Genomic DNA, 14,799 nt, shown 5'->3' with positions numbered 1-14,799 from the left:
GGCACGCTGTGGGACTGGAGTCCCAGTATGTGACTGGTGTCCCAGTATCTGTGGGACTGGTGTCCTAGTCAGTGTTTAACTGGTGTCCCAGTATGTGTGGGACTGGTGTCCCAGTATGTGTGGGACTGGTGTCCTAGTGTGGGACTGGTGTCCCAGTTGCAGTGTTTAACTGGTGTCCCAGTGTGTGACTGGTGTCCCAGTGCAGTATTTACCTGGTGTCCCAGTCGGTGTGTGACTGGTGTCCCAGTTGGTGTTTAACTGGTGTCCCAGTGTGTGACTGGTGTCCCAGTCAGTGTGTGACTGGTGTCCCAATGTGTGACTGGTGTCCCAGAAGAACCCCAGTGCTGCTGGTGTGAGTGTCGGGCAGGTCGGTTCTGCTCGTGGGAAGGGTCTGGGGGCTCTGGGAGGTTGGGAATAGAGGGAAGAAAAAAAAAAAATGAAGGATTCATCCAGGCAAAATGAGAAAAAGAGCTGGGTGTGAGGGGTGCTCGGACCAGGGTTTCTAAACCACGGCTGGGCCTGGGCCGTGGGTGGACAAAAATCCTTTAAAGCCTCGGCACTGCTGGAAAAAAAGTGGTGGGAGCCTGCCTGGGTCCCGACCTGCTCCCTTCCCTTCCTTTCCCGGGTGGGAAGAGCCCCCTGTGGACCCCAAAATGCCGCTGGACAGGGCGAGGGAGCTGCTGGACGAGCCTGGCAGCGCAGGGGGCAGGGGCTGCTCTCCCCTCCTGCTCCCACTGCTGCTGAGCCAGGTGGGAATGACCGGGAGCAAGGAGCTGGAGTGGGAGTGGAGCCCCCAGCACGGGCTGGGCAGCAGAGCGAGAGAGGATCCCGGGATTCCTCCGGGGAGAGGAGGGCTGGAGGGAGGGATGGGGGCTGTTCCCGAGCCGGGGAGAGGGAGCGGGGAGGATGTGGGGATGGGCAACCGAACGGCTTCGCTGCAGCCGCTGTTCCCATTTCCCTGCGGAATCCACCCTGGGTTCCATCAGAAACCGTTCCTGATTCCCTCAGAAACCATTCCCATCCCCTAAGGAACCATTCCCATCCCCTAAGGAACCATTCCTGATTCCCTCAGAAACCATTCCCATCCCCTGCAGAAACCATTCCCATTCCCATTCCCATTCCCTGCCCACTCGCTCTCTCCAGGGCCCGGCTGTTGTCGCCCTTTGTTGCCCTCAAGTGGCAAAACACCCTGAGCTGCTCCTCCTCCGTCCCTTCCCTCCCCGGGCACCGGCTCCTCTCCATCCTGCCGTGCTTCCTCCTTCTCCTCCTCCCCATCCCAGCTGCCTTCTCCTCATCCCAGGAGCCTCCTCCTCTTCATCCCTATCCCAGGAGCCGCCTCCTCCTCTTCATCCCTATCCCAGGAGCCGCCTCCTTCTCTTCATCCCCATCCCAGCTGCCTCCTCCTCATCCCAGGAGCCTTCTTCTCCTTCATCCCCATCCCAGCTGCCTCCTCCTCTTCGTCCCCACCCCAGGTGCTTCCTCCTCCTCATCCCCAACCCAGATTCTTCTTCCTCCTCCCCCTCCTCCTCCCCCTCCCCATCCCAGCAGAGCCGGGTCCCACTCCTGGATGCCCCAGCACGCTTTGGAGCAGCCGCTTTTGTCCCACACATCCTCCCCGCCGTCACCCCATTCCCTCCGCAGAGCGGGGCTCCCCAGGAGCCACGTGGTGATTCCAGGGATTTGGGAACAGGGAACAGCTCTCCCCATCCCTCTCAGCCGCGCAAACCTCCTCCTCCCACCCCAAAAGCACCCCAGGATGTTTCCATCGGCACATCCCGGCTGCTCCCGCAGCTCCGAGACGGGGCCAAAATCACCAATTCCGCCTTTGCGGCCCCGTTTCGCCGCCAGCGGCGATGCCTTCGCCCAGCGGGAAGGGAGGGAATTCCACAGCGCGTGACCCCAAAATCTACCGGAGCACGGGACCCCCGGGGCCTCCTGCGCCCGGCAGAGAAGAACACGCCCGATTTCCTTTATATATATATATATGAATATGGCGATATCGAGATATATATATATATATATATATATAAAATCGAGAGAGGCGGGGGCGGGCCGGGCTATAGCGTGGTCTCACTGCCCATGTCCCGAGGAGCCTTCTCCGTGTCGGTGTCCTCGTAGTCCGACTCCATCTCGATCTTCACCTGGGGCACGGCACAGATGGGGTTTCGGGAGTAGTTAAAGGCGGGAGACGACGGGCACGAGATCTTCAGGTGAAGGGTGATACTGGGGGGCAGGAGGGGAGAGGGGGTGAGCAGCCAGGGGTGGTGCCCCCACCCCGAACCCGCCCCGGGGAGACGCTCCGGGTGATGCTGATGCCCGAAGATTTGGAGCTTTTTTTGTATATTTTTTTCATGTATTCTTCCTATATTTTCCATCGATTTTTTTATATATCTTTTTCATCTATTTTTATATCTTTTTTTTTCCCCATATATTTTTCATGTGTTTTCCCTATATTTTCCCTATTATTTCCCCAATACTTTCCCTGTATTTCCCCTATATTTTTCATATATTTTCCCTATATTATCTTCCCAATATTTTTCCCATATTTTCCCTCTATTTCAATATATTTTCCCTATATTTTAATATATTTTCCCTATATTTTCCATATATTTTCCCAATATTATTTTCCCTATATTTTCCCTATATTTTTAATATAGTTTCCCTATATTTTTAATATATTTTCCCTATATTTTCCCAATATTATTTTCCCTATATTTTTCATATGTTTTTCATATATTTTAATATATTGCCCTATATTTTCCCAATATTATTTTCCCTTTTTCCTATATTTTCCCTATATTTTTCATATGTTTTCCCTATATTTTCCCAATATTATTTTCCCTGTATTTTCCCTATATTGTCCTCTATTTTCCCTCTATTTTTCCCCTATTTATATATTATTCATGTATATTTTTCATATATTAATGTTCTTTTCTAGACTCTTAATCCATGGGTATATTTTTGGTATTTTTCCCCACCCTTTCTCTCCGATTTTGGGATAATAAGTTAACCCTTCTAATGCTGATTAGAATTACGTTTATTCTTAAGAAGCCTGACGAGGATATTTTGTTCTCCACCAGAACTCAGAAGGCAAAGAAGCCCCATTGGAACAACTCCAGTGAGGCAGAACTCGGGGGAAATTCCCCACCCAGCCGCTGCTCCCCTAATTGGACAATATTTGTTAGAGATACTCGTTAATTACTCATAAACATTGTGGAAATCCTGCCTCGCGTGTGCACATCCCCGCACTGGGCCCCTGGAAGCTTTCCTTTAAAGGCTTCCTCTTTAGATCATCCTTTCAACACCCTTTGGAAAAGTTTAGGGTTTTATTCCGGGCCACCTCCGAGAAATGAACGAAAATCCGGTGTTTTGCTGTCAACCCGCAGAATTTGCGGAGGATAATCCCAAAATTTCAGGATTTGGAGGCGTCCCAGTCTGAAAAATCCCTGTGGCTGTCCCTCAGCAGTTTCATAGCCCCAAACCCTCTGGTGCAGCTCCCAACAACCCCACGGTGAGGACCCCAAAACCACCCCAAATCCAGAGCGATGCTGCCACAATCTGCTTGGATAGGTGGGAATCGCTCAGGGGCGGAGATCCGCCGGGAGGATCAGCCGGGGATCCCAAAATTCTCCCCCAGGGATGGGGACAGGGAGGGGGAGCCCGTTACCTGCGATCCATGTCCGAACCGTTCGGGGAGGAGTCAGAACGCAAAGCTCCAGGTGGAGGCCCTCTCTCCTGGGGGGACACGGAGGTGAAACACTCCCCAGGTGACCCCAAAAAGCCCCCTGGTCCCCCACTCCCAGCTGCCAGCAGGTCCCGCGGGCGGCGGAGGAGGAGGAAATCTGGGAATCGCTGGTTTTGGGGGTGATTTGAGAGGAAAGGCCCTGCTGGCAGCGGTGTGAGCGCAGAGCGGAGGAGTTAAACCGAGCTCGTGATGCAGCCTGGAACAAACTGCCCCCAAATTTATCCCGCGGAGTTTTGGTGGAGGTGGAGCCAAATCTGCTCTTTCCCAGGCGGGTAACTCCGACACAAGTGGCTTTTGGGGGCTCCAAACCATCCCAAACGCAGATATTTTTCACAAAGCCCCATCAGCACCAGCTCGGAGGCGACAAAACCCAGGAGATTCCCGGATTTTTTCTTTTGAGATTTAAGGAAATCTTGGCGATCCCCAGGCCTTGGGATGAGAGGTGCTCTGGCAGCTCCCACTCTTGCGCCTCTCCCCGCCTGGGTTTTTCCCTGATCCTGGTGAGGCAGGAGGGATCCGGGCTGCGTGTCCCAGCGGGGTTAGTGCCGAGCGGAGCCCACGGGAGGGATTAGGAAGCGGCAGGGGACGCGGGAGAGGCTCCTGGGCTCGTTACTTACGGCTCAGGCAATGGGGGCCCCCGTTTCGGGGCTGCGCTGGCAGGGGCTCCATGGGGATCTTAATGACTGAGGGAGGTGGGAACTGGGGAAGAAACGGGGAAATTCCTGGTGAAGGCAGCGCCTGGGGGGCTCTGAGAGCACCTGGAGCACCCAAAGGGACCCGAAACCTCCAGAGGAGGAGGTGGAGGAGGAGGCTTTGCCTTCCTCTTCCCAAATCCTGGGGCAGGGGTTTGGGTAACGAGGCTTTGAGCGATGGATGCCGTGCCCTAAACCGGGGCGTTTGGCCTCTTCTCCCTGAGGATTTCTTTTTTTTTGCCGTGATTTTCCAGCTTTCGGGACATTCCTCAGAGCCTCCTGCCAGCCCCTGAGCCCCTCGCTCAGCCGGTTCTGTCCGTGCAGCCGAACAGCTCCAGGGATCAAAGGCTTTCATCCCAAACCCGCAGGTTGCAGTGGGAATTTTCCCTCCCCAGCTCTGGGATGTCCCCGCTGTCCTCAGGAGCCCCCCGGTGACCCCGCGCCCACCTCCTCGTCGCTGCTGCTGTCGCCTTTGTTGCCTTTTTTCTTCTTCTTTTTGTCATCCTCCTTCTTCTTCTCCTTCTCGGGGATGATGTTGTCGATCCAGGCCAAGTCATGTTGGGAGAAGACGAAATCCAGGAGCCTCCTCACCAGGATCAGGGCCAAGATCTGACAGGGGAGAGGTCCAAGAGCGTCGCTCAACCCAAGACCTGGTGACCACCAAGCCAAAAACCCCTTAAACCCCAAAAAAAACCCTTCCCAGCAAGGATGGAATTTCCATGATGGGGAAGATGATGGCGGCCACGGTAGGACCATGCCAAAAATTCCATTAAATCCCAAAAAAACCCTTTGGAGCACGGATGGGATTACCTTGGTGGGGAAGATGATGGTGGCCACGGTGGGACCATGCCAAAGATCCCTTAAACCCCAAAAAAGCCCTTTGGAATGAGGATGGGATTATCTTGACGGGGAAGATGATGGCGGCCACGGTGGGACCGCACCAAATCATCCTCAAATCCCAAAAAAACCCCTTCCCAACGAGGATGGAATTTCCATGATGGGAAAGATGATGGCGGCCACGGTGGGACCACGCCAAAAATTCCATCAAATCCCAAAAAAACCCCTTCCCAACGAGGATGGGATTACCATGATGGCGTCCACAGTGGGACCACGCCAAAAATTCCATTAAATCCCAAAAAAACCCTGTGGAATGAGGATGGGATTACCGTGATGGCGGCCATGGTGGGACCACACCAAAAATTCCATCAAATCCCAAAAAAACTCTTTGGAGCGAGGATGGGATTACCATGACGGGGAAGATGATGGCGGCCACGGTGGATTTGAGGATCCAGAGCACGGCCAGGCAGACGATCTGCACCAGGGTGAAGAGGTGGATGCGGCGCAGCGGGACGTGCCGCAGGAACACGTAGTCGGGCTGGTGCTTGGCCGGCATCAGGAAGAGCTTGCAGCGATCCCAAAACTGCCAGGGGGGGAAGGTCGGAGTTAATCCTCAGATCCACCCCACAGAAAAACCCGCTTTTAGTCCCAAAATGGAGGAAGAGCTTGAAGCGATCCCAAAACTGCTGAGGGAGGAAGGCCCGGGATTGATCCTCAACCCAATCCCACAGGCTGCCCTGGAAAAGCCTCTTTTGGTCCCCAAAACTGGGGGAATTTGGGGCTTTTTGGTGTTTCTCAGAGGGTTTGGGGTATCTGCCATCACATGTGCGGAGATTTTGGAGTACAAATCCTCCTTTTTGAGCCAGTGTGGGCCAGTCCCTGGCCAGTGAGGAGGAGGAGGAGGAAGGGCACTCACCTGGATGCCGTTCAGCGACGCCACGCCCATGTAGAGGAAGACCCCGTAGAGCACCGGCATGGGAATGTACTGGGAACAGGGAGAAACCGCGACCCTGACCTCAGGGAAGGCAGCAGCTCCTTCCCAGGGACAGGGACCAGCGCTGGAGGTCACGAGGATGGGGCAGAATCCGGCTTTTTTACTGCTGTATCCCCGGATCTCGGCGGGGAAGGGGGGAACGGGAATGTTTTACCTTCAGGATGGGAGCCAGGAAAACCGAAATCCCCGTCAGCACGAAGACGATGATGCCAGTCACCCTCTGCTCCCTGGAACGGGGATGGAAGCAGGATCAGCCACCCCGAGGAACCACGGAATCACGAGTGGGAAGGGGATTGATCCACTGGGATCATTGATCCAGCCCCTCTCCCTGCACAGACACCCCAAAATCCAAACGCTCCTGGAGCAGCCTCGGGGCAGTGCCCATTCCCTGGGCAGCCTGGGCAGTGCCCAGCACCCTCTGGAGGAAGAACCTTTCCCAAAATCCATCCTGACCCTCCCTGGCCCAGCTCCAGCCGCTCCCTGGCTCTGTCCCTGTCCCACGGAGCAGGGATCGGAGCTGCCTCTCAGGGAGGAAGCTGCAGAGCTCAATGGGTGTCCCTCAGTTTCTGCAGCTGAACGTTCCAAGCGCCCTCAGCCACTCCTCGAGTGACCCTTCCCCATCCCCAGGTCCCTCCTTCAGACCCTCTCCAGCAATTCCGTGTCCTGCTCACACCGTGTCACCCCAAATTCCGTGTCCCGCTCACACCGTGTCACCCCAAAACCACTCACGATGTTTGAGGTGAGGCCGCCCCGGCCCAGAGCAGAGCGGGGCCATCCCCTCCCTCGTCCGGCCGTGCTGTCCCTCATCCCCCCAGGACAGGGATGTCCCTCCGGCTCCGGGACACTGCTCAGACCCAGCTTAGCCCCCCCTGACCTGACCCCCAGGAACTGGGGCTGCTCCCCCGGGGCGCTGGTCTCGGTCTCCATCTTGAGGCTGTCGATGTGGGCGATGGAGATGACGGTGGCGGCCACGTACCAGGGCAGCCCCATGAAGGAGCACACGGCCATCAGGATGCCCACCCAGAAGAGGTCCAGGTGGTACCCGGCTGCCTTCTGCAACACAGCACGGGGGGTCAGGGGGGGCTCTGCCCGCAGCCACCCCCAGCCCAGAACCCGTGGGGTCCCCTCTGGCAGGGCCTTGATGTCCCCCGAACAGCCTTGGGGCACCCAGTGCCACCCTGTGTCACCCCACACGGACATGGGGCACCCTGCATCACCACAGTGCACCCCATATCACCCTAATTCACCCCACACGGACATGGGGCACCCTGCATCACCACAGTGCACCCCATATCACCCTAATTCACCCCACACGGACATGGGGCACCCTGCATCACCCCAGTGCACCCCATATCACCCTGCTGCACCCCACACGGACATGGGGCACCCTGCATCACCCCAGTGCACCCCATATCACCCTAATTCACCCCACACGGACATGGGGCACCCTGCATCACCACAGTGCACCCCATATCACCCTGCTGCACCCCACACGGACATGGGGCACCCTGCATCACCCCCCTGCACCCCGTTACCCACAGAACTTCACCCCCCAGGTGCTCCAGCACCCCAAACCCGCAGCTTGCCCAGGGGGAGCCCCTGCCAGAGCCAGGGCAAGCCCCCAAGCCCACCCCACAGCCGGGTGCTGTGGGGGATCTCAGGGTGCCCTGGGTGCTGTGGGGGATCCTGGGATGCCCTGGGTGCTGTGGGGGATCTCAGGGCGCCCTGGGTGCTGTGGGGGATCCCGGGGTGCCCTGGGTGCTGTGGGGGGATCCCCTGGGTGCTGTGGGGGATGCCCTGGGTGCTGTGGGGGATCCCGGGGTGCCCTGGGTGCTGTGGGGGATGCCCTGGGTGCTGTGGGGGATCCCGGGGGGGGCTCACCCGCAGCTTGTGCTCCTTCCTGTTGACGATGACGGCCGTGATCTGCTGGTCCATGAAGATGAGGATGGTGACGAGCAGGGCGGGCAGGGCGCTGGCCAGGTACACCCACCACGGGTTCTTCCCGAACGGGAACACGAACCAGCCCCGGTCCACGCGGGTGGGCTGCGGGAGACAGCGGGGTCGGAACCTCGGGAACGGGGCAGGGATTGGGAAAACCCAAGGGTTGGCGTTCGGCAACAACCCCATCACCCCGTCCCCCATCCGTCCCTAAATCCGGCACCCGAACCGCCCCCAAGTCCTCACTGGGATCCCCACATCAGCCCTGAAGGGGGGAGGAGAAATCCTTCCGGAATGGGGTTTGATGGAATATTTTGGTTTTACCTTGAAGTCGGTAGGCACTTGGAGCTTTGGGGTGTTGAGTCCGAAAAGCACATCCAGCCCCACAAACATTAGTATGGACATAAAGATAGAGAAATCGCTAATGAGCTTACGGAGCTGCCGGGAGAGAGGGGAGAGAGAGGGAGAAAAGGGAGAGGAAACAGCAAAAAAGGGAGAGAAAACAAAAAAAAGGGGGGAAACAACAAAAAAGGGGGGGAAACAAAAAAAAGGGGGGGGAAACAACAAAAAAGGGGGGAAAACAAAAAAGGGGGGAAGACATAAAAAAAGGGAGGGAAAACAAAAAAAAGGAAGAAAAATAAAAAAGAGACGGGAAAGAATAAAAAGGGAAGAAAAACAGCAAAAAAGGAGGGGGGAAAAGGAGGAAAAGCAATTTTAAAAGGAGGAAAAACAATAAAAAAGGGAGGGAAAACAAAATAAAAAGTGAGGAAAATGGCAGAAAAGGGAGGGAAAATGACAAAATAGTGAGAGAAAACAGAAAAAGGAGAAAAATAAAAAAAAAGGAGGAAAACCAACCAAAAAAGGAAGAAAACCAATAAAAAGGAGAGAGAAAACAATAAAAATGGGAGGGAAAACCATAAAAAAGGGAGGAAGAAAAAGGAGGAATAACAACAAAAAGAGAAAGTCACAGAATTAGAGCATTGTTAGAAAAGACAAAGTAGCTTTTAAGAAACTGCCTGGAGCTGCGATATTCCCAAAAAATCCTGGCGAGGAGCTGGAAAAGGAGTGTGGGAGAGGGGAGGCCGAACCTTGATGATACTGGGGATGTGGAGTTTGGGGGTGTCCAGTCCGAAACAGGCATCGACTCCACAGAAGAGCAGGATGGAGAAGACATTGGAAAAATCAGCAATGAAAGCCCTGACCTGGAGGCAAGACAGGGAAACGGGTGGGAAGGGGAATTAACGGGGTGGGAAGGGGAATTAACGGGGTGGGAAGGGGAATTAACGGGGTGGGAAGGGGAATTGGGGTGAAGAGGTTTGCTCCTGCTTTGGCGTCCTCCCCTGGGGCTTTCCAGCTCCACGCAGCCGCGGATAACCCGGGAATAACCCCCCAAAATCCCCATTTTCTCGCCTTCCTCTCTTCCACGAGGTGAGGGGGTGTTGGCATTGTGAGAGCTGAGGGAGAGAATCCTGGAATCCTGGAATGGTTTGGGTTGGGAATGGACCTTAAATCCCATCCCATTCCAGCCCTGCCATGGCCAGGGACCCTCCCCCTGTCCCAGGGTGCTCCAAGCCGGCCTTGGGCACTTCCAGGGATCCAGGGGCAGCCCCAGCTGCTCTGGGAATTCCAGCCCAGCCCCTCCCCACCCTCATTCCTTCCCAAGATCCCATTTCAATCTCCCCTTTCCCACTGGGAAGCCGTTCCCTGTGTCCTGTCCCTCCATGCCTTGTCCCCAGTCCCTCTCCAGCTCTCCTGGAGCCCCTTCAGGCCCTGGAAAGGGTTTTAAGCTCTCCCTGGATCCTTCCCTTCTCCAGGTGAGCACCCCCAGCTCTCCCAGCCCGGCTCCAGAGGGGCTCCAGCCCTGGAGCAGCTCCGTGGCCTCCTCTGGACTCTCTCCAGCAGCTCCACGCGCTCCCGCTGGGATCCCAGGGCTGGGGGCAGCGCTGCAGGTGGGGACCGAGGGGCAGAATCCCCCCGGAGCCGCTGCCCACGCTGGGGGTCAGCCCAAGCCACCTCTGGGGTCGTGTCCAGCCTCTCGCCCATCCCAAAATCCCTCTCCCAGCGCTCCTCTCCATCCCTTCATCCCCAGCTCGGATCCATCCCCGGGATTGCCCCATCCCAGGGGCACCTCCAGCACCTGGACTGGACAAACCCCGTGAGATTCCCCGGAGCTTGTCCGGGTCCCTCGGGATGGCCCCGTCCCTCGGGATTGTCCCTTGGTGTCACCTGCAAACCTCCTGAGGGTGCCTTCAATCCCTTCATTTGCATAATTAATGAACACATTAATTAACTCTGGCCCTGACAGGGACCCTGGCCACCACTGGTCACTGATGTCCATCGGACTCTGAGCCGTTGACCACTTCCCTGTGGCTGGGATCATCCCACCCGTTCCTTATCCATTAATTGTCCACCCATTAAGCCAACTCCACTCTAGAGAGGAGGATTCCATCAAAAGCCTCACGGAATTCCAAAAACCAGGGCCCAAAACCTTGAGGAGGATCCCAATTGTGGCCAAAACCTCCTAAAACCAGAGATTTCCTGGCGTTCTTCGCCTCCAGCAAAAATTCCCAACATCTCCCGTTTTCCCTCATCTTTGGGAAAGGCAGAACCCGGCTCTTTCCTTACCTTGGTGGGGAAATAGCGGCTGAACTTGAATTTTTTCAGGGTCAGGGTCATGGAGTAGGTGCCGAAGAAGAGGATGAAGGACATGAGCGCCAGGTCGGGCACGAATTTGCAGGATTTTCCCACTAAGCTGCCGCCGTATTTGAGACATTCCTTCTTACTCAGCTGCGTCCAGTCCAGAGCTGTGAGGTTGATAGCATTGGACTGCGAGAGACCCCAAAAAAAGCAAAATTAGCAAAATCTGAAATCGTTGCAGTGGGCAGGGAAAGGGGGAATTCCCGGGCAAACAGAAAAAATCGGCGTTTTTAAGTTGCAGCATGGAAGGAAAGGGAAATTTCCTGCCCAGACCCCCAAAATTTGTACTTTAAGGGTTGAATTGTGTAAGAAAAGGGGAAATTCACAACCAAATTGAGTAAAATCAGCATTTTTACCAACTGCAACTTGCAATAAAAGGAAAATTTCCTGGTCAAACCCCCAAAAAGAGCCCTTTAAGCCATCTCAGCACACAAGGAAAGGGGAATTTCCAGGGCTGCTGCCACTGGGATACCCAAAACCGCGGGAAAACCGCAGAGCTGCTATAAATTTGGGGGGGAAAAGCGTGGATTTGGTGCTGCTGAGCCCCGCTGGGAACCCAAACCAGCACAAATTTGGCTCTGAGCTGGCCCATCCCGCTCCCTGGGTGCTGAAATCCCCGAGATCCGCCCTCCCTGGCCCCAGATTTCCCGCTGGGATGAGCAGCCCCCACTCACCAGAGAAACGTTAGTGGTGTTCGGTGCCACTGGAGCTGAAGCATCGAACAAGGTCGCGTTGGCTGCGGGAAAGGAGTTGGTTATTGAGGTTTTGGGGCTAAAACCCAGCTTTTGGGCATTCAAACCGGCTGGGCTGCACCTGCTGAGCCCGGCAGGGATCGGCATCCACAGATTTTGGGGGGAAACCCCTCCTTCTTTAACCCCGCAGCGACTTCTCCCCGATTAAACCCACGCACCGGGGAGGACGTGGCGGCTCCTGCAGCAGCTTCTCCCTCTGGGGTTGGCGAGGGGGGAATTTTTAGGAGCTCCCCAGTTCCTAAAATTTCGAGGAGCTTCCCAGGGAAGCCACCGGGAGTGGGGTGGACTTAAAACCACGGGGGTGGAAAGCTGGGAAAGCAGCCTGGGGTTTTTTTGTTTTGGGGAAGCGGCACCCAAATCACACCCAATTTGCCTTTTTTTTTTAATTATTATTCATTTTTTAAAAAATCTTTTGGGGGTGTTTTGGTGTCATCAGTGCAAAATTCCATCTTTTCGAGCCCCCGGCACCTTCTCCTCCAGGCGCAAAAGGCAGCTCCGCTCGGCTCTTCGGGCGACGCAGCTCCACAGCTCCGGGAGCACCCCCGGATTCTCTCGGGGTGCCCCTAAAAGAGGGAATTCGGGAATTCCGGGATGGCTTTGCCCCCCCTCTTCCATCCTCTTCACCAAGCGGGAATTTCGGCCGCCGCCTCCATCCCCGGCGCCGGGGATTAATGAAGGAGGAGTTGGGTTAGGCCAGAGACCCCGGGGCTGCCGGGACCGAGCTCTGGGGAACAAACCCAGCCCTAAAAACGTCAGCATCGTTCTTATTTTTTCCTCCACAACCTTTTCTTTTTGCACAAACCCCATTTTGGGATTTCTACGCCCTAAAGGGTGGCACAGCACCCGTGGGATTTAGGAGAGGAGCCCTAAGGGCCCTACACAAACCCTTTCAGAGAGAGAGAAAAGTCAAATACATGGGGAAAAAAAATAACAACGGAACCCCCCCATGGGGGGAGAGTATCAATATTAAAATAGTTTTAATATTTAGAAGGTGATACTCACTTGAGATTGAAATCAGCCCCAATTGATGTGTGCAGCAGAGACAAATATGGGACAAATCAGTTATAATAATCAAAAATCAGCACGGATGGAAAAAAAAGGGATTAAAAAAAAAAGTAAGGATGGAGGGGGGAATAAAGAGAATTTCTAGAGGAATGTTAAATCCAACACCGCTGCCTTGGGCAGCCAGGGCGAGGAATGGGAACGGGAATTGGGGTGCGGATGCCTCTAGGCTGCTCGGGGTTTGCTCGGGACGGGGGCTTGGAAAAGGGTGGGACCTCCCTGGAGGCTGAAGGCTCCTCCTGCGTTAAAGCCCCGGCGCAGGAGCTGCCGGGCACATCCCGGTGGGTGCTGACGGTTCCGTTCAGGAATTCCGGCTCTGGTGGTTCCGTCTTCGCTCTCCCGCGGGTTGGGTTTGGGGGGGCTTGGCTTGGGAAGAATTGGGTTGGCTCCGGGTGCTGTTCTGGGCTCTCAGATCCCGGAGGGATCGTGGCGCTCACGGAGGGGTGGATGAGCAGGAATTGAGGAAGAATGCGAAAATAAACCCAATCGCTGTGATACACATCGGGTGGGAGCTCTCCTTGGAATGGCAGATGTGTCGGGAATGCGTTGGGTGGAGGGTCTCGGATGCTTTTCTTGAAGGAAGAAGACAGGGAGAACTTCACCATGACCTTCATCCACCGTCACCTTCATCCACCGTCACCTTCATCCACCGTCACCTTCATCCAGCGTCACCTTCATCCAGCGTCACCTTCATCCAGCGTCACCTTCATCCCAAGACATTCAGCCTCCTCTGACTGCAGCTGACGCTTCCCAAAATTTAGATTTTTGACATCAATTCAGCTCCTGGGAGCACAGGCGGTCACTGCCGTGAGCCCAAAGCCATCTCTGGTCCCTTCCAGGAGTGTCCGAGCTCCACAAGTCAGATCTGGGATCATCCAGGACGTCTATCCAAGAGCAAAACCAGGCAGCCATGGAAGGACCATCTGCTCAGAGCCCGATGGCCTCTCCTTTTGGAAAAGGAGTGGAAAAAGAGGAGGAAAAACAGTCCTTGGAGGTTTCCACACTCAGCTGGGACATCCCAGGGTGTCCCAGGCACTGGAGAGCACAGAACAATTCCAGGCATTTTCTGGAGATTCAGTTTCCATCGGCAGCAGGCTGGAATGATCTGAAATGTCCTTTGTTCCCATATTTCCTTCTTATCAATCCAGGTCTGGCTGCTCCAGGCTGAGATCCCAACTCTCCATCCGCTGTGTCCCAGGAAGCACCGAATCGTTCATCCAAGCGGGACGAGGCTCTTCCTCCATCTTCAAAACCCCCTCAGAGGAGGAGGACGAGGTCTCTCCACCCCAGGCAGCTGCCTCATCCTCATCCCTCATCCTCGGCCAGCGATCCCGTGGGATTCATCCATGCCAGGACCCTCCCACCCCCTGGCTCCTGCCCGGGCGGCCCCGGGATGAACTCACCTGGGTCGGGGGCGACGCACTCGCACTTGTACATGGTCACATAGTCGGGCTTGAAGTCGGAGTTGATGGGGTAGTACTTGAAGGCCCCGATCATCTTCTTGATGGCATCGTAGATGAAGATGAAGCTGATGAGGGTGGAGAAGCCCTCCTCGGTGAAGCGCGTGATGTACTTTATAATGAAGCTGGCATCGGTGGCCACCAGGATAAGGCACTGCAGGGCCGAGTGCAGCCCGATCCACAGGCGGAATTCCATGTAGTCGATCCCGTTGCCTCTGGAAGAGGGGACAAGCGGCCCTGTGAGAGCGGCCAGGGGCTGGGGGACACGTCCCACCCCTGCACGGCCGGGCCCTGCTGTCCCCCGGGATGGCCCAGCACGCACTTGCTGAAGTCGAAGAGCAGCTTCTCGAAGATGAGGATGGGGCCGGTGCTGCTGAGGATGATGAGGGGCTGCCCGGCGAAGAGGCAGAACATGGAGCCGGCCATGGCCGTGCCCAGGAAGCTCTCCATGACCCCCTGGGGACGGAGCAAAGGCAGCGTTACGGGGGTGCTGTGCCACCCACATCCCCACGGATCCCCCGGATGGAGATGGGGCTGAGGAACCTCAGCTTGGACCCACACGGGATGGTTGGGACCATGTCCCATTGCTCCTGGCACTGCCACTGAGGGGGCTGTCCCATCC

The 14,799-nt window shown here is 55.8% G+C and overlaps 1 protein-coding gene across 1 annotated transcript in view; it reads right to left on the bottom strand.

The window, feature by feature from the left end:
- Window positions 1-2,138: 2,138 nt before the first annotated feature.
- Window positions 2,139-14,799, bottom strand: part of SLC4A5 (solute carrier family 4 member 5) — a 31,659-nt gene continuing 18,998 nt past the window's right edge. Inside the window, 14 exon segments of the mRNA XM_039564390.1 lie at window positions 2,139-2,223; window positions 3,668-3,735; window positions 4,363-4,444; window positions 4,885-5,046; window positions 5,684-5,857; window positions 6,191-6,259; window positions 6,423-6,495; window positions 7,143-7,321; window positions 8,150-8,311; window positions 9,295-9,408; window positions 10,832-11,032; window positions 11,578-11,639; window positions 14,121-14,392; window positions 14,500-14,633. Coding sequence (XP_039420324.1) covers window positions 3,701-3,735; window positions 4,363-4,444; window positions 4,885-5,046; window positions 5,684-5,857; window positions 6,191-6,259; window positions 6,423-6,495; window positions 7,143-7,321; window positions 8,150-8,311; window positions 9,295-9,408; window positions 10,832-11,032; window positions 11,578-11,639; window positions 14,121-14,392; window positions 14,500-14,633 — 1,719 coding nt within the window. The 3' untranslated portion in view covers window positions 2,139-2,223; window positions 3,668-3,700.

Source organism: Corvus cornix, chromosome 22 (assembly GCF_000738735.6).
Source record: "Corvus cornix cornix isolate S_Up_H32 chromosome 22, ASM73873v5, whole genome shotgun sequence".
NCBI classification, from domain to species: Eukaryota; Metazoa; Chordata; class Aves; order Passeriformes; family Corvidae; genus Corvus; species Corvus cornix.
This window is presented reverse-complemented; position numbering and strand designations above follow the sequence as displayed.